General features: G+C 42.6%; 1 protein-coding gene across 1 annotated transcript in view; it reads right to left on the bottom strand.

Annotated features, from left to right (window-relative positions):
• Positions 1-10,168: 10,168 nt before the first annotated feature.
• Positions 10,169-18,580, bottom strand: part of tnfrsf21 (tumor necrosis factor receptor superfamily, member 21) — a 64,334-nt gene continuing 55,922 nt past the window's right edge. Inside the window, exons 5-6 of the mRNA XM_034698947.1 lie at positions 13,534-13,816; positions 10,169-11,076 (exon numbers count right to left, since the gene is read on the bottom strand). Of these exons, the coding sequence (XP_034554838.1) occupies positions 10,847-11,076; positions 13,534-13,816 (513 nt within the window). The 3' untranslated portion in view covers positions 10,169-10,846. The remainder of the gene's footprint in view (positions 11,077-13,533; positions 13,817-18,580) is intronic.

The following is an 18,580-nucleotide window of genomic DNA, read 5'->3' as shown; positions in this document are numbered from 1 at the left end:
TGAACAGTTGTTTTGTCTAGGTATTCAGTGAAGGGCTTCCAGGTCTTGTCAAAAGAGTTCCTTGATCCTGCAAGTGAGAATCGGATCTTCTCGAGGTTGGATATGACTGAGGATCTCCCTGAGCCAGCTGTTATGGGAAGGAGGGAGCGTGTGCTTCCACCTGAACAGGATGAGGCGTCTAGCTAGTAGGGTTGTAAAGGCTAAGACATGCCGTTGGGCAGCTGAGAGGTTGGGCACTCCAGAAGGTGGGACACCAAATAGGACAGTGAGTGGGTCAGGGAGAAAGACTGTGTGAAACACTGTTCCCAGTGTACCAAAAATTTGACTCCAAAATCCTTGTAGTTGTGGGCAGGACCAGAACATATGGGAGTGATTAGCAGGTGAATTCTTGCATCTGTTACAAGTGTCATCAGTGTCTGGGTAGATTTTAGCCATAAATACTATTTTTGGTCATTTGTATTGAGACCACTCACAGATTGGCTTAGCCCCAATTCTGATCCACGATGGAAACCTATAGAAAAGAACCTAGCATCCCCACACAGACTGGAGGATCTGATTTATTCTGCTGTCCCTCTAAAACCAGCTAAGCTGCGGCTTGGTCCTATAATGAGTTTCCTCCTATCAACATGGGCTATTGTTGAGAAGGAATCTAAGAGTACATGTGAATGGCACCTGAATAGTCCACTCTTTAACAACTGTTCCTTACTCACTGGGGGGTCCCATTCACATCCCAGACTAGAGTTCTAGGGGTATCCATGTTTTAGCTGATGTATACAACGAGAATGGGCTTCGTGATTTTAATGAGTTGAGACTGTCTTACCAGTTGCCTGGAACATCTTTATTTCTGTACTTTCAACTCCAGGCATCTAAGAAAGCTTATGGAGTGCCATGGAATTCTTCTCTTACTGCCCACCCTTTGCACTCTATTCTGTACATTAGAGGACGAAAAAGAGGTTTGGTCTCCCGAATGTATTCATTTATCCGGGATGCCTCTTATAAATCCCTCCCTATTATACATGTATGGTATAGTGAAATGAAGCACTATATCGGAGATGATTCACTGGGCTGGGAAAAGATTTGGACCTCGATTGTCTTTGCTTCTAAAAACCCAGATCATCAACAGATCCATTTCAATTATATCCACAGGACTTACCTAACCCCAAGGAGAAACTTTCTCATGAAACGTTTGACATCTCCAATTTGCACCCTATGCTCAGATGGACTTATAGGCTCATACATACATATGTACTGGGAATGCAAGAACGTGATACTTTTTTGGGGTGATGTCTGTACTACTTTATCTAATGTACTGGAAGTCACTGTACCGTGTTCTCCCACTGTCCCTCCATCGTCTTCAATTAGTCCAGAACGCTGCTGCAAGGCTGTTGACCAAGTCCAGCCGGACAACCCACATCACTCCGATTCTAGCTTCCCTACATTGGCTTCCAGTTAAATTTAGGATTCATTTTAAAGTTCTCGTTTTCGTGTATAGAGCTCTGCATGGTCAGGCTCCTGAATACATCGTCGACCTGCTCCACCCCTACCTTACCAGTAGGCCACTCAGGTCTTCTGACCAGGGCTTGCTGGTTGTCCCTCGAGCGCGCTTAAGAACAAAAGGTGACCGTGCTTTTGAAGTTGTGGCACCGACATTGTGGAACGCTCTTCCTGTAAATGTCCGTTCTGCTATATCTCTTGTCGCCTTTAAAAAACTTGTGAAGACACATTTATTTAAACAGGCCTTCGACTCACTGTGTTCAGACTAATGTTCTATTTATGCTATTGTCTGTTTCTTTTAATGTGTTGGATATTTTCCTGTGAAGCACTTTGTGATTTTATTCTGTGAAAGGTGCTATACTAAATAAAATTTACTTACTTACTTACTTACTTACTTACTGTGCTACTCTTGAATGATACCACCTAACTAAAGTTGACATGCAGGAAAAGATGTATCCTCTTAATGGGCCTCAATGCCGCTAAAAAGATTATGGCTTTATGCTGGAAACCTCCACATACGGTTAATAAGCCCCAATGGATTAACACATACATTGATATAATAAATATGGAGCTTTCAGTGGCAAGAATACACGGTGCTGGAGCCGATACTATTCAAGCTAGGGGAACAATGGCAGATCAGATCAAGAAATTGCTGTAATCACTATTCTTATTTGCATTTCTTGTTAAAATGTGGTGTCTCGTGTCCTGAAAGAGTTTTATAGAGATCCAAAGTTAGGGGTTTGGGGGGGGGGGGGGGGGGGGGGGGTTGCCTTTGGTTGTGTGTTGTTGTTTTTTTTTCTCTCGATTCCTTTTCTTTTTTTTTTTACTTTTGATTGCAGATTGAGTGCTGTTTCTGTTTACCTTTAAAAAAAAAATAAAAAAGTTGTTCACAAAAAAAACAAGCCCTCCAATTCTCAGAGCTCCTGCCTCCAAACGCATCCCCACAGTGCTGGGGTTTCAAATGAATGTCTTCAAGCAAGGTTAGATCTGCCATCATTTACTTTCTTGGACATAAACCGTAATCAGTTTTGTTCACTGCATGTCCTTAAATAGGCTCTGACTGATCAACTGGTTTTGGCAACAGATGCGCTAATTCATGGCACTGTTGGTGGGAGTGGTCGACGATTTAATGAACATAAAAAATGTAGCATTTTAATATGTAAATTGTCATATTTTTAATTGTAAACTAAGTATTTCATTTAAGATTCAATATTCTAAGTATGATAAGGGTGAAAAGGCGTCAATTTCATGGTTACTTAATACTTTTAGTCAATTCACCGTTTTAATTATTGAATTCTATTAAAGGCTTTTTTCTTTTACTGAAAGTAGTTTAAATATGTCATGCATTTAGTTCTAAGAGTATGTGTTTACATTTTCTGAGAATCAATCAGTCAATCAATCTTTATTTGTATAGCGCCAAATCACAACAAACGTTATCTCAAGACGCTTTTACAAACATAGGAGGTCTAGACCACACTATGTCAAATTATGAACAGAGACCCAACACCAAGACAGGGTAAGACTCAGTCTGACCCCACCTTAATCCATCATGAGCATTGCACATCGCAGTATTTAGCTAGTTACAGTGGTGAGGAAAAACTTCCTTTAACAGGCAGAAACCTCAGGCAGAACCAGACTCATGTTAGACAGCCATCATGCCTCGACTGAGTTGGGTCTGGAAAGACAGATAGAGGGGAGTAAGAGAGAGAGGTGATAGTGATGAGACGAGTCGTAGAAGCTGTTGCCGCTGGAGTCCAGCACGTCCGTATCAGCTGGAGTCCAGATCGTCCACAGCAGGAGGACGTCAACGGCAGCTCAGAGGAATCTACGAGACAAGGGAGCTCAGGGACTCCAGAAGGGTCTATGGTTAGTAACTTTAATGGGACAGGCAGAGTTAAAGTAAGTGATGAAGGGGTTGGGGGGAAGAAGGTGAGCTAGGATCCCAGTGTGTCAGTGTGCCAGTTCCCCCGGCAGTCTAGTCCTATAGCAGCATGACAAAAGCTGGTCCAAGCCTGATCCAGCTTAACTATAAGCTTTATCAAAAAGGAAAGTTTTAAGTCTACTCTTAAAAGTGGAGAGGGTGTCTGCCTCCCGGACCCTGACTGGTAGATGATTCCAAAGGAGAGGGGCCTGATAACTGAAGGTTCTACCTCCCATACTACTTTTAGAGATTTTAGGTACAACTAGCAAGCCTGCATGTTGGGAGCGTAGAGTTCTAGAGGGGTAATAGGGCACTATGAGCTCTTTAAGATACGAGGGTGCCTGATTTTTAAGGGCTTTGTAGGTTAAAAGAAGGATTTTAAATTCTATTCTACATTTTATTGGGAGCCAGTGTAGAGAAGCTAACACTGGAGAAATGTGCTCCCTCTTCCTAGTTGGTCGTCATCATTTGTGCCTATGCATGATCTGAGGAAGTTCTTTTTTTATTCGCAGTGTAAGAATAAATTCAAGTTAGAATATATGGATGAATCCCAGATTTGTGCTTTGTAACGTTCTTACACATGGTTTAAGCACATATTCGTGCATACACACTGTTAGTGAATGAGGCCCAACGAACCAAGAAAACTTCTTGCTGTCACGAGTAAGACTTAACAACAGTCCCTAGACCTTTGGGAATTAAGATATACTAGCAGATCACAAACTAGTGTGGCTAGTATATTTAGTGACATAAAACTCATACAACCCCACTTCAAAAACAATGAAATATCCCTTTAAGAAGCAGAACCCGGGCTGTCTCCTCGTTAAATAATTGAAAAACAAAAAAGTAGTTGGCAGCAGAGTCGGGACATTTCCCCGTAGCCTGTAGCATGAAAAAAGCCTCTTTTTGCCCGCCAGGGGGGGCTTCCATGAGTGTGTGATGTCACGTGAAAACTATGAATTGCCACCAAGTGGCGCCAACAGTGTGAACGTCTTTCAGTGTAAAAGCCAAATGTTGTTATTGTAAATGTACTTTGAAAGGTGTCATGTCAAAGTGAAATAAAATCAGAAGAGGGGTTTCAGTTGAATTGGTAGAGCATCATCATCATTGTCATCATCACAGCATCTGAATCAGAGACGAGGGCACAGAGTAAGGCAAATGTTTGGAGCCTTTATTGGTTACTTTAAAGAGGTTATGTAGCAGTAGACATGTTACAGAAGTGAAATGTAATATTTCTTTACAAATCTTCTACTTTAATAGTTTCATCCACCCAATCCTAATCCATCATCCCATCGTCAACCTGACAGACTTTCCAAGATAAGAAAAGTGATTTACAGTTTGAAGTATTAACGCAAGCTCACTGATTTTCATTATCACAGAACATCTCACAGTCCACAGCAGCGTCACCTCCCCTCGTCTTCTCTCAGTCTTTAGAAATCAGGGGCCGGCAACTGGAGGCCTGCGGGCCAAAGCTGAGCCACCAGCAGTAATATCTGATATCAGGATTATTTTGATATCAACAACACCATGACAGTCATGAACCTGTTCTACACCATCTGGCCAATTTTGAGCTTTCATACCTCTGTCCAGAGTAAAGGTCACTTTGAAGTTGTCATGTTTCTTCTTCAGATGTCGCCTGACATATTTCTTGCATACAGCTATAAAACACAACGACTTTGCATTAAAGAGATAAAGGTAAGATGAATGCACCTGTTTTTCCATTCTTCTTCTTATGCCCTCTGTACGCTGTCAGCTTCTCTCATTAGAGCTTCAGATAGACTTTTTCCTTTGCTAGCTTAAATGTTTAGCTACATTCACTGTGCATACGATGTAATGGCGTAGCTGCACGTAAACAATACTAATGCTTTAAGTAAGTGAGGAGGGTCAGTCACTGATGCAAAGCCTTCATTCTGAGAGTTTGTCACATACAGTATGATGAGAATAAATCCGGCTGTGGTCCGGTATCTTTTCATTAAATCAAATTCATAAATTAGCCTTTGAGTATGTTCTGACCTTCCATCTAGTGGCTCCAGAAACATTGGCCTGAGCCTGGATTTGCCGACCCCCGGTATAAACACTGAGGGCCCGATCTACTAAAGGTTTACGTGTATAAAAACACATGCAAACTTGATAGCACACGCACGTACTTACCGGGTGCGCGTCAAATGAGCAAACTAGCACGCGCAATCCATCTTGCGTGTTTGCCGTCATGAGTGTGCAGAGTACATGCAGATTATCAGAACACGCAAAATACTGGGAGGAGGAGATGCAAATGTAATCATTTAGCATCCACAAGAAAAAATAGATTTTGATTTTTTTTTTAAGGTCATGATGGACAACTTACTAAAACACTTTTCAAATAATGAAATCCTTTTTTTTTCATTCTCCCAAATCGCGTTTCTTATGGCAATGCTGAGAGGTCTCAGCTGGAGTTAACCAATGTGTTTATTTGCCTCCCCCACCAAGACCTTCACCTCCATGTCTTCAAACTTTATTTTTCGTTTATGGCCACTCTGCTCTCTCAAACTCTCCATGGTGACAGTCGGTAGCAAACGCAAAATCCTCATTTAAAGGCGGTCCGCATCACTTTTGCACTTGTTATCAATTTTGCACGCAATCATAGTAGATCACTTGCAACACATCCATTAATAGCACATGCAACTGTTATGTTTGCACGAGCAATTTAGCACTCATTATTTGGGATTTTAGTAGATCAGGCCCTCAGGGTACAAACTGGTCTTTCTCATGGGCGTTCACATCTGGCACCACAGAAGCTTCAACTGCAGCTGCTGAGGTACAAAGTCCATCATTCAGGCTCTCACATCACCTGCAGATTCTTGCTAGAAGTGAGGACATTTTAGTGCTGCTCCTTCATTGTTACATTAATAACATTAAATATGGAAACACCTGTAAAAGTTTCCCATTCAAATCAGATAGTACAAGCTGACTGACTTCAAGTATGGTACGGTTAGAGCTGTGCATTTCTTACATCGCAGCCAGGCCATGATGTCGCACTAAGCAGGTGGAAAAACACGTGAATGCCCTTTAAACGCTAAAGATACAAAGAGGTCAGAATGTTAACAAAAACATGCGACAACAAGTCGATCAAACTCAAAGTAAAAAACATTTCAACGGAATCAAGAGTTAGCTAACAGCATTTAGGATAACTGAAAGAAAAGACAAGGAATACATGAATCAGTGCTTAACAGTATTACATTTCAGTATGGAGCCTTTAGATTATACCAATGCATGAGCTCACTAGTATCCTGTGATCAAGCACTGAATGAAATGCATGAAGAACACTTGTTTAAGTTTATGTAGATATTACTTTTTGCTTAAGCGAACCACTGCAAGACATGAGTGTGTGTGTACTGGAAGAAGTACTTTTGTTTACTGTCCAACAGTAGCAGAGTTTTAATGCAATATAACTAAAAGATTTTATGGCTTTGGTTCCAGGGAGGCAAAAAACAAACACCAAAACCTTCCACTTAGTAAGATGTGTTTTCTGTCTGTTTGGAAGCCTCTGTTAAAAAAAGGACATTTCCCATGCAGTCATGAACCACATAACTCCAGCAGTAATATAAGATCATTTTGAATTTGAATCCAATATCTTTTTGATAAGGGGCTTTCGTTCTAGAGCTGCTCAAGTGACAAACGGTGTTTTTCAACCAGAGGGACTTTACCCCGGAACTACGTGCGTTTCGACCAGAGGAACTAGGGTCTAAATTTAGTCCAGGGGTAGATAATCTCCACCCTAAAAAGCCCCTGCTAGGGGGGTAGTACTTTTCAAAGGTCCCGGGACTTTCGGGGAGCAGGGCCTGCAATGCTGAAGGTGTCTGATTGGTAGATTAACCTCAGTGTTTTTATTCCTCCCTCCGTCCACAATAACATCACACACATCTGTGATTCTCTTGATTTCTCTTTCTTTCATTAGTTTTGATTTGTTCTATCTTTTTTGTATGTGTGTGTACTTTTCAAAAGAAGAAGCTGTGATTCTCTTGATTTAGCAGCTTGTAACAGTAGTCTTCTCTCAGCCCACCGTGAATGCGTCTCTCCCGGTGTTATGGTTTTAAAAGTGACCCTGTAAACTGGAGACTTTCAGCTGAACGTGTCAGTGTTTGTGGAGTTTACACAGCTGTTGAAACACAGAGGGAGTTCCTGGGAATGCAAACTAGTTTAGTTTTTATTCAGATTTCAAAATATCCTCATCAGATATTTAATGATGGTCTAAAGACATTTATGAGGGATGCATCCGGCTGAAAGTCTCCAGTTAACAGGGTCGCTGTTTAAACCAAAACACCGGTCGATCTCTGCCACGGCTTTTTGAGTTCAAAAGGATTTTAAAGCCGTGTTGAAACGTCTTTGCTACTCGCGCTTATCTCCTCTCACGTGTTGATTCAGTGAATCCATCTGTGATGAAATATAGCACCATCTAAAACAGCACCAGCTGAGTCTCTTCATGCTAACAGGCTAACTGTTGTGTTGCTCATAATGATACCTGCGGTCGAACTGCAGACAACAATGGGGGCACAGGAACCTTTTATTTCAGTGTAAAGTAGTTCTGGGGGCTAAAAGACCCCGGGACTCTTGGTTGAAATGCACCTTTAAGTGGTTGTGAGCAGGAATACAGAATTGCTCCATGTACATGCACACAGATGAAGGAGAGAGCAAGGAAAGACAGGGGGGGTGCACCAGCAACGAGATCGGGACATGTTTTAAACTCTGGTGCAGGACTTGAAGGCTATTTTATACCATGAAAAACAAAGAGTGGTGAGTCTGACGAACAAGACACAGTGAAACGAACGCTGCTCAGAGTTCTGGCTCATTTACTTTTCTCTCTGTGTTGATGTCTGACACTCATTCACCTGTCATTTAGTCATAATAAAACCTTTGATTGGCACACACACACACACACACACACACACACACACACACACATTCTATTCATAGAGAGATATAGATATATATAAGGGCTGTCAAACGGTTAATTAATTAAGCAAATTATTATTGTCACATTTTCTTCTGTTATGAAACCTAAAGGGATATTTCTTAAGTTTGTAATACTCTTCACAACATAGGAGTGCACAAATACACAAAAATGCCTGCTTTATGCACATTTTTCATCACAATTAATGCAATAATTATAATGAAGGACAAACACTGTCCAGATGATTCTCCAAAATAACCTCAAAGGTTCTGTACGCTCCAAAAATGAGCTAAAAACATAGCACGGCTAACTCAAGCTCAACAAGCAACAACTGCTGGGCTGAGTGTAGCATTACTAAGTAACACTAACACAATGTAGTGGAACACTTTACACATTATAATTGTGTCTCACCTCTCATGGGGAATATGAGGTTACGCTGGATTCTTGAATTTCCCTGTTGTGGGACGAGTAAAGAAATCTCTTATAGTTTGCAGAGACAGGCTCTCTGCGTCAGCTGTGAGCTCGACTAGCTGTGTTAATCGAAATATGTACAAATAACTTTGTTCATGTGGAGAGAATGTTCCGGCAGGGCTTTGAAGTTTAAAGGTGACATATCATGCAAAATGGACTTTTTAATGGTTCTCTACCTGAAATATGTTTCCCTGTCATGTCTACAAACCCCCCGAGAATGAAAAGAATCCATTCTGCCCGTTTTGATTTCTCCACCTTTCTGTAAATGTGTGTGAAACGAGCCGTTTCAGACTTCAGTGTTTTTGTTACGTAACAACAATATCCGGTCTGTCACGGAGTCAGAGCTCGGAGCTTGTTCAGCCCATAGACTGTATAAAATAATACTGAATCCCTCCTCTGTTTTTCATTACCTGCACACATGTGTGCTAACAAGGAGCTTAGGAGGGAGGCATGCTAGTTGTAGGCTGTCTTAATAAACACAAAGGTTGGTTTTACTCCCCACGTCTGCAGATTTGAAGATCTAGTGGATGATTTTTATTTGTCATGGATAAGTGCTAGCGCTAATTAGCATAGCCACATAGCTAGATGTTCATAGCTGTAGGTGTAGCTGTGTACCAAGACACACGTCGACATACTGACATATAAAACAACAAGAAACACTAAATCTGTGACCAATCCTTCAGAAAAGGTCCTGCTGCCTTTCTGGCAGAGGTCGGTTTTACTCCCCACGTCTGCAGATTTGAAGATCTAGTGGATGATTTTTATTTATCATGGATAAGTGCTAGCGCTAGTTAGCATAGCCACATAGCTACATCTTCGTAGCTGTGTACCGAGACACACGTCTACATACTGATAAATAAAACAACAAGAAACACTAAATCTGTGACCAATCCTTCAGAAAGGTCCTGCTGCAGGCGCCTCTCCGTCAGGATCAGATTCAGAGGGTTGAAGTAACGCGGGTCACTGAGCAGCCGTGTATATTCAGCCAACATGTAAACATTAGATCAACGTGCTGGAGAGCCGTGGTCAGAGAGAAAACAGAGTGTTCTGAGGAGGATTGAAGAAGAGGACTTTTCAGGCAGACCAAAATCTGATTTCAAAGTGTTTTTTTGAGCATAAACCTTAAAGACATGTTTTGGGGACCTCTTAGACCAATATATATTGATGAAAAAAGCGTGATATGTCACCTTTAACTTGCCAATCTGAAGGTCTGTTTCTGTATCCATTGCTGCTTAAGGTGGTTTGTTTCTGCTAGCTATGCACAATGGCTAGCAGCTTTTACCGGTTAGCCCCTGGATCGCTGGTTAGATTTCAACCCTGCAGACTATTTCCCAGAACTGAACATCAACTATACAACGCCAGGTCTCCATGGCTCTATGTTCATACATGAGCAGGAGAACGTCAGCATAACCTGCATCAACTCATCTCTGATAAGAGTCAACGGTCAGAGCATAACACAGTCTCACATAAAGAACACAAATACGAGGCTTCACCTTGTGGCGCTATTTGGTATCTCAGTTGTATCATCTCTAGACTGACTTACAGCGGGCCTCATATCGCAGGCTGTATATTAAAGAAATTGTGCATTATTGTGCATCAAAAAAATGACATGGTATTAACGTGAACAGCCCTTATATATACATATATAGTCATTGTTACTGTCATAATACTCACACAAGGTTGTGAAAAACTGTGAAAAACTACGAGATCACTTCTTACTGTACCACCCAGACTTCTGTGAGCAGTGACCCTGTACCATGACAGAGGATGAAAGGAGTGACAGAGTGTGTGCAGTAGACAGGGAAGGTTGGTTGAAAGGTGAAGAACAGTATAAGCACATCAGTCTTGTAAGGAGCTCACCTAAAACACCCAGCTCACATCCTGCCTCAGAGTAACCTGAAGAATCAGACTCTATCTGTCTCCATACAAACCCAGGCTGAACCTGAACAGCAGGGACCTCCCCCTTGACTGGGATGTCCTCTTTCATTCCTAAGGTGACTCTCAGATTCTCATCAGTGTGATTTCATTCTCAGCTATTACAAAAGGTCAGGGAGGTGGCTGTAGACTGAGTCCAGCAGTGTCTGGCTAGCGTCCTGACTCTTGATTCCTGCGATCTCAAACAGCTGGTCCAGCTTGTCCTCTGCAGCTGGGATCTCTTCGATGATGTGCAACTCCTCTGGGTTCAGGATGTGCAGCATGTCATCGAAGATGGGCTGCAGGTCACATGGGTCCAGGCGCACCTGGCGAAGCACAGTGTCTTTCTTTTCTGCACAGGAAAAGGAGATATTTGTATTAACTTGAAGGGGTAATATTTTTATATAACAGATGAACCTATAAGCAATGTGTAAAGCTTCGTTTGTAATGATGAACCAACATTCATTTATTATCTTTGTCGTTCACTTCAGAGGATCTCAGCCTGTTATTCAATTATCTGGCATACAACTTCAATTAGAAAAGCTGCTGCATAAACAGTTTCAATGGAATGAGTGTCTCCTTCCATTCAGCTATTGTATAGTGACCAGTAGCCTAACGTGCACCTCCTCCAAAATGTAGCTACGCATCAAAATGATGCAGAAGGCAAGCCCTGAGATTTGTCCACACAGCTGCATTGTATTTCTTGAATTTACTGCACTTCCAGAATCGCCGTACGTCAAGCGTGTATTTCACCTCCTCCTCCGTCTCCTCTCTATTCTTCATGTAATCATGTCTGTATGATAAACAGCAACATGTATCAGCTGTAGATTGACAGAACACGCTCTGAATCTCTGTGGAAAAGTAAACAGAGATTGTAGCGGGGATGGAAACAGGCGACCAGACTATCAGAGAGACCACACTGCCCTCAAGCGTATCGGTGGAGTACTGCAGAGCTACATGGACACATCGATGCACAAGTATGTACAGTCATGGCCAAAAGTTTTGAGAATGACACAACTATTAATTTTCACAAAGTCTGCTGCTTCAGTTTTTATAATGGCAATTTGCATATACTCCAGAATGTAATGAGGAGTGATCAGCTCAACTGCAATTAATTGCAAAGTCCCTCTTTGCCTTGAAAATGAACTTTATCACCAAAAACACATTTCCACTGCATTTCAGCCCTGCCACAAAAGGACCAGCTAACATCATTTCAATGACACACAGGTGTCACACACATTAACACAGGTGTGGGTGTTGATGAGGACAAGGCTGGCGATCAATCTGTCATGATTGAGTGACTGGACACTTTAAAAGGAAGATGGTGCATGACACCATTGTTCCTCATCTGTTAGCCATGGTTACCTGCAAGGAAACACGTGCAGCCATCATTGCATTGCACAAAAAGGGCCTAACAGGGAAGTTTATAGCAGCGAGTAAGATTGCACCTCAGTCAACCGTCTATCCAATTATCAAGAACTTCAAGGAGAGAGGCTCAATTGTTGCCAAACAGGCTCCAGGGCGCCCAAGAAAGTCCAGCAAGCGCCAGGACCGTCTCCTGAAGGTGTTACAGCTGCGGGATCGGGCCACCACCAGTGCAGAGCTTGCTCAGGAATGGCAGCAGGCAGGTGTGAGTGCATCTGCACGCACAGTGAGGCGAAGACTTTTGGAGGAAGGCCTGGTGTCAAGGAGGGCAGCAAAGAAGCCACTTCTCTCCAGTAAAAACATCAGGGACAGACTGATATTCTGCAGAAGGTACAGGGACTGGACTGCTGAGGACTGGGGTAAAGTCATTTTCTCTGATGAATCCCCTTTCCCATTGTTTGGGGCATCTGGAGGAAGGCTTGTTCGGAGAAGACGAGGTGAGCGCTACCATCAGTCCTGTCTCTTGCCAACAGTGAAGCATCCTGAGACCATTCATGTGTGGGGTTGCTTTTCGGTCAAGGGAGTGGGCTCTCTCACAATCTTGCCTAAAAACACAGCCATGAATAAAGAATGGTACCAGAACATCCTCCGAGAGCAACTTCTCCCAGCCATCCAAGGGCAGTTTGGTGATGAAGAATGCCTTTTCCAGCATGATGGAGCACCTTGCCATAAAGCAAAAGTCATAACACAATGGCTCGGGGAACAAAACATTACGATTTTGGGCCCTTGGCCAGGAAACTCCCCAGATCTTAATCCCATTGAGAACTTGTGGTCAATCCTCAAGAGGCGGGTGGACAATCAAAAACCCACAAATTCTGACAAACTCCAAGCATTGATTATGCAAGAATGGACTGCCATCAGTCAGGATTTGGTCCAGAAGTTGATTGACAGCATGCCAGGGAGAATTGCAGAGGTCTTGAAAAAGAAGGGTCAACACTGCAAATATTGACTTATTGCATGAATTCTGTGTAATTCTCAATAAAAGCTTTTGATACTTATGAAATGCTTCTAATTGTATTTCATTATACCATAGAAACATCTGACAAAAACACCTAAAAACCCTGAAGCAGCAGACTTTGTGAAAATGTAATATTTGTGTCATTCTCAAAACTTTTGGCCATGACTGTAGTGCTCACATTCGCGTTGACCACTGCTGTGTAGGGTCAACGCAAAAGTGTAAAACAGGCTTGAGGGGCACACGGTCCCACAAGTCTGATGGTGAAACCTACCATTTAGATTTGTGCAAGTAACAAAACAGGACCTGTTAATGAACTGTAAAACCACGCTAAAACAAAAGATGGAAACCTTTGAAAAGACCAGCTATGGTGGTCCACAGGAGCGATACCACTGGTTTTATTCCCAATACTTAACAACCATCACTCACCTTTGGTAATGAAGGAGCCATTCCTGCTGAGGGCGGAGTCTTTGCTGGAGGTGGAGTCGCAGCGAAGCAGGGGCTCTGATTCGTCCGGGAAGAAGCCCTTGGTGCAGTTCACCGGAGACTGCTCCAAGGCAGCACCGCTAACCCTGCTCATGCTCCCACAACCGCTGCTGCTGCTGCCGCTGTGGGTGCTGCTGCCGACGCTCACTGAAGACTCGGTGGGCTTGTGGATTGGACTCAGACTTTGGATTACATTCACTGAGCTCATCAGCTGGTTGATGTCAAACTGCAGAAACAGAGACGTTGAGAGAGCAGATGAGGAGCAGCAGAAAACTAACCCTACTCTTTTAACTCTTTTCTTGAACCTTAAAGTCTCTCCTTGTTTTCCCTCCAACCCTCTCTCTCTCACTCAATCTCACTCTTCATGTTTTCCAGGATGTCTGGGTAGCTCGACTGCAGCACATCTTGTTTGATTCTAACAAACTCTGTCTCATAAACAAAGGCACATCTGAACAGAAGCACAAAGACATGTATATTCAATGAAACATGCTGACTTTACGCTGCAGCAGATCCAACAGGGACAAATACTTTTCAGTGAAAAACAACACAATGAAGGAAACACCATTGAGGTAGGATGAATATAATTCATCTCATGCAACATGGAGTAAGCCTGTCTTATAGAGGGGACATGATCAGGAAGCATAAAAGCCACAGGAGAGACAGGAAGTTGAGGAACAATGAGACCCAGCGGAGAATGATGCAGGCGTGGTGGTGAGTGAGCTTTGATTTGATTTGCAAATTAGTTCTGTTAAATTTAGGTATGGAACTGTCCCCAAGGGTACAAGATGGGTCTCTCTAAAGAAAAAATCACCTGGTACTATTAAGTACCCCATGTCAAGAGTACGGCAGTTGAACCGTTCAATGGTACCGACGGTGGCTGGGAAGTTCATCGCAAATTTACAAAGGATGAAACACTTTTACAAGCGGTGAGACATTTTTACCAGTCCCTAAACAGTATCACAAGTGATCTGAAGTGATCGAGTGAGGTTTTGGTGGAGAGAAATGGATTCTGATGTGTCCTTTCAAAATAAAAGACAAACTAAATTGGAAAAAAAACAATAATTCTGAATATTTTCAATCAGAGATTATGAACAAATCTCAGTTTCCACTGACTTATTGTAGTTCAGAGTAAAGCCTGATTTATGCTTCTGGGTTGAATCGACGGCGTAGCCTACGCCGGAGGTCCGTGTAGCTCCGGTACCCACGCATGTTGCTGATGTGCACCTCCTCCAAAATGTAACTAAGCGTAGAATCGACACGGACTGCAGGCCCTGTGATTGGTCCGCTCGGCGGAATTGTATTTCCTGCATTTACAGCACTTCCAGGATCCCCGCACATCGACGTGTACTTCATCTCCTCCTCTCTATTCTTCATGGAATCATGTCTGTATGATAAACAACATGATTAGTCTGAACTGAAATGAGTCAGTGGAAACTGAGCTCTTTGTCGCAATCTCTGATTGAAAAGATCCACAATCTGAAGAATCTCAATTTCAAATGGCTGATGTTTTAAATGTACTCATCAGATCAAGCTGTGATTGGCTGTGTTCCATTATGAGGTTGTCCACTATCAGTCTGAACTATAAAGAGTCAGTGGAAACTGAGATGTGCTCAGAATCTCTGATTGACAATACGCAGAATTATTAATTTTTTCAAAGTTCTTTTGACTTTTATTTTTATTTATTTATTTATTTATTTTTTTTTTTTTTTTATTTTTTTTTTTTATTTCTATTCTTTTTTTTTTTTCTTCTTTCCTCTTGTCTGCATATATATTTCTGGTTTGTGTCATGTTTGTCACAAACTGTCAAATATTAATGCAATTTATTCTTGCAGCAAAAGAAAAGAAAGAGAACCTTTTTCTTCTGTGCTTGTGACTGTGTGCATGCAACCATCACCATCCCTCTTAGAACTCTGGCCTATCTTTTATTGGCAGCTAATATCATGTTCTGTAAAAGAGGGCGTGCACACCTAGGTGGGCCAAAAAAAAATAAAATAAGAGAAAGTGAAAGAAAGATTACATAAGGATATACAAAGGGACAGGGAGAGAGAAGGAGAGAGAGACCTAACACACTTAGATGGAGAGGGACCATCTCACCATGATGCCAAAAAAAATCCGTGGGGTGATACTAATGATTAAGCAACCCTTAGTGTCCACAATCATTACTGAAGCTTGGGTCGCAGAGGGTTGCCGCCGTGCTGTGTTCTATTTGTGTAACAAGACCACCACTGGTGCAGATGAAACCACTTGGGTCAGATCAGCCGAGCGGTACGGCCCGGCACCCGGGTGTGTGAGTTGTTGACTTTTATTTTGAAAGGACACATAATAATAACAATAATAATGATAATACATTTTATTTGTTACGCACTTTACATTCAGAAACAAATCCCAAAGTTCTCCATGACACATTAACACATCAGAATGACCTGTGATTGGTAGGATAGTCAATTTCTCTCTGCCATAACAAACCGCTCACTCGATCACGTCCGAATCACTTCCTGTATTTGGTACATTCCTTTTCCAGTAAAATCTGTTGTTTGTAGTTTTGTTTCAGGACTGGTAAAAATGTTCGATCTCTTTAAAAGAGTTTCTAATTTTGTAAATTTGTTTTCTTAAATTAAATTTAAATTTTAAATTAAATTAAATTTCTTAAATTTGTTTTCTCAGTCGGAAAAGGGTGGCCTGCCCTCTCCGGGTCGGAGGGGAGTCTTTGCCCCAGGCGGAGGAGTTCAAGTATCTTGGGGTCTTGTTCACGAGTGAGGGGAAAAGGGAGCGGGAGATTGACAGACGGATCGGGGCGGCGTCTGCAGTGATGCGGGCGCTGTACCGGTCTGTTGTGGTGAAGAGGGAGCTGAGCCAGAAGACAAAGCTCTCAATTTACCGGTCAATCTACGTTCCAACCCTCACCTATGGTCACGAGCTGTGGGTAGTGACCGAAAGAACGAGATCGCGAATACAAGCGGCCGAAATGAGCTTTCTCCGCAGGGTGGCTGGGCTCAGCCTTAGAGGGAGGGTCAGGAGCTCAGACATCCGGGAGAGGCTCAAAGTAGAGCCACTGCTCCTCCGGATCGAGAGGAGCCAGATGAGGTGGTTCGGGCATCTGGTTAGGATGCCTCCCGGGCGTCTCACTGGGGAGGTGTTTCGGGCATGTCCGACTGGGAGGAGGCCACGGGGAAGGCCCAGGACACGCTGGCGAGACTATGTCTCTCAGCTGGCCTGGGAGCGCCTCGGTATCCTCCCAGAAGAGCTGGTGGAAGTGGCCGGGGAGAGGAGTGTCTGGGCTTCCCTGCTGAGACTGCTGCCCCCGTGACCCGGACCCGGATAAGCGGAGGAAGATGGATGGATGGATGGATGTTTTCTTAAATGTAATTCTGTCTACAACTTTGTAAAAGTGTTTCATCCTTTGTAATTTTGCATTGCACTTCCCGGCAGCAGCTGCTGTGGTTTGATTCAGGTGAAGGCTGAACTGAGGATCTACATAGTGTATCATTGTATTATTCACAAAGGATTGTTGGTTTTCCTTGTTTTGAATGTACGGTGTGGCACAGTGGCAGTATTTAATTTAAAAAAAATGTCTCTTCTCTTTCTAATATACATTTCTGAATATAATCCAATCTTAATTTACTTATATAAATGTGTAATATGATACAAATGCAAGATGTATGATTTGATTTAATTCTCTTCTGTTTGTGGAAAAAACAATAAAACTTTAAAGAGAGGGAAAGCTCTTTATTTTCATTGTGGTGAAACAATGAAAGGCAGTTTAGCAGCTCTTCACAGTAGCAGCAGGAAGCTAAACGCTATAATAACACATTAATGTGATTGAATAGCTTCTGTGTTTGGAGAGAAACATGCTGTTGCTGTCTCATTGACACATCTCTTTCATCCTGGTACTCTGACCTGCTCTGTTTGTTCTGACATTATCATTTTAAAACTCCTCTCTGTGTCCGTTTGTCTCCTGTTATGTTTGCAAACAGGATATATTCCATGGTTATGGATCGAGATGACTTTGAACCTTGCTCTCTTTTTATTATTTAATAAAGTGTTCATGAAGTTTCACTGAGAGGACGACAGACAGGCTCACCTGATCCGGTGAATGCCATGGTCACTACATTCCTTCCTTTTTATTAGCTGCTATCTTATCTGCAATCGATCCATTGAGACAAGAAGCTTTTGTCCGAGTTGATTTCTCATTATTGAACTTTGATGACAGACGACATCCCTTCAGATGACCGACACGCTGAGCACCAGCCAATAACAGAACAAGCCTGCAGCGTGCAGTGCTGATCTCTGTGCTTTGGGCCACTGATTCAAGAAGAATCCACAAAAATGTGTGTTCACTATGTTCCATATTTAGGGGTCAATGAGTGAGGCTAAAAGCTTCATTGCCCCCTCATTCAGTGGGCATCAGCAGTAATGGAAAAACATTGATTGGCATAATGTGCCTGCACGAGTTACCCCAGACAACTAGCTGAAACAAAACCTTCTCTATGATCATTGAAGGTCAAAGTGTTGACATGCCAACCACTCCAGGAAACTAGGTCACAAGCACTGATGACGATGATCCTATGACAGCAGGACCTCCGGACAGCGTGAGTCATGTGAACAAGGTTTTCCCGCGGTAATTACTGAATCAAGGATTCTCCTCCTCCTCCTCTCCTCATCCTTGTTGTCTTTCTGGTCCTCTGAAAACCTCTGACCTGTTGACTCCAGGTCTGGCTCCGCTCATCATGACTTTGGTTTGTTGTTGTAGTTAAGTGAAATACGATCTGGTGATAACACAGAGTGTTTTATTCTGAAAATTAACCGGATGTTTTCATTTTGTTTTGGTGAAACCTGACTTCCTGTCCCGCTCCATCTGCTCTGTTGAGATTGATGCGTCGTGCTCCGGCATCCGGCAAAAATAGAAGTCTATAACCTGCCGGATCAGAGTGGATCCAGTGGAAGTTAACACATTGACTAGAATAGAAACCTATCAGATCCGGTGCTGTGA

This window comes from Notolabrus celidotus, chromosome 13, assembly GCF_009762535.1.
Source record: "Notolabrus celidotus isolate fNotCel1 chromosome 13, fNotCel1.pri, whole genome shotgun sequence".
In the NCBI taxonomy this organism is placed as follows: Eukaryota; Metazoa; Chordata; class Actinopteri; order Labriformes; family Labridae; genus Notolabrus; species Notolabrus celidotus.
Note: the sequence above shows the minus strand (reverse complement) of the source record. Positions and strands in the feature narration are given on the sequence as shown.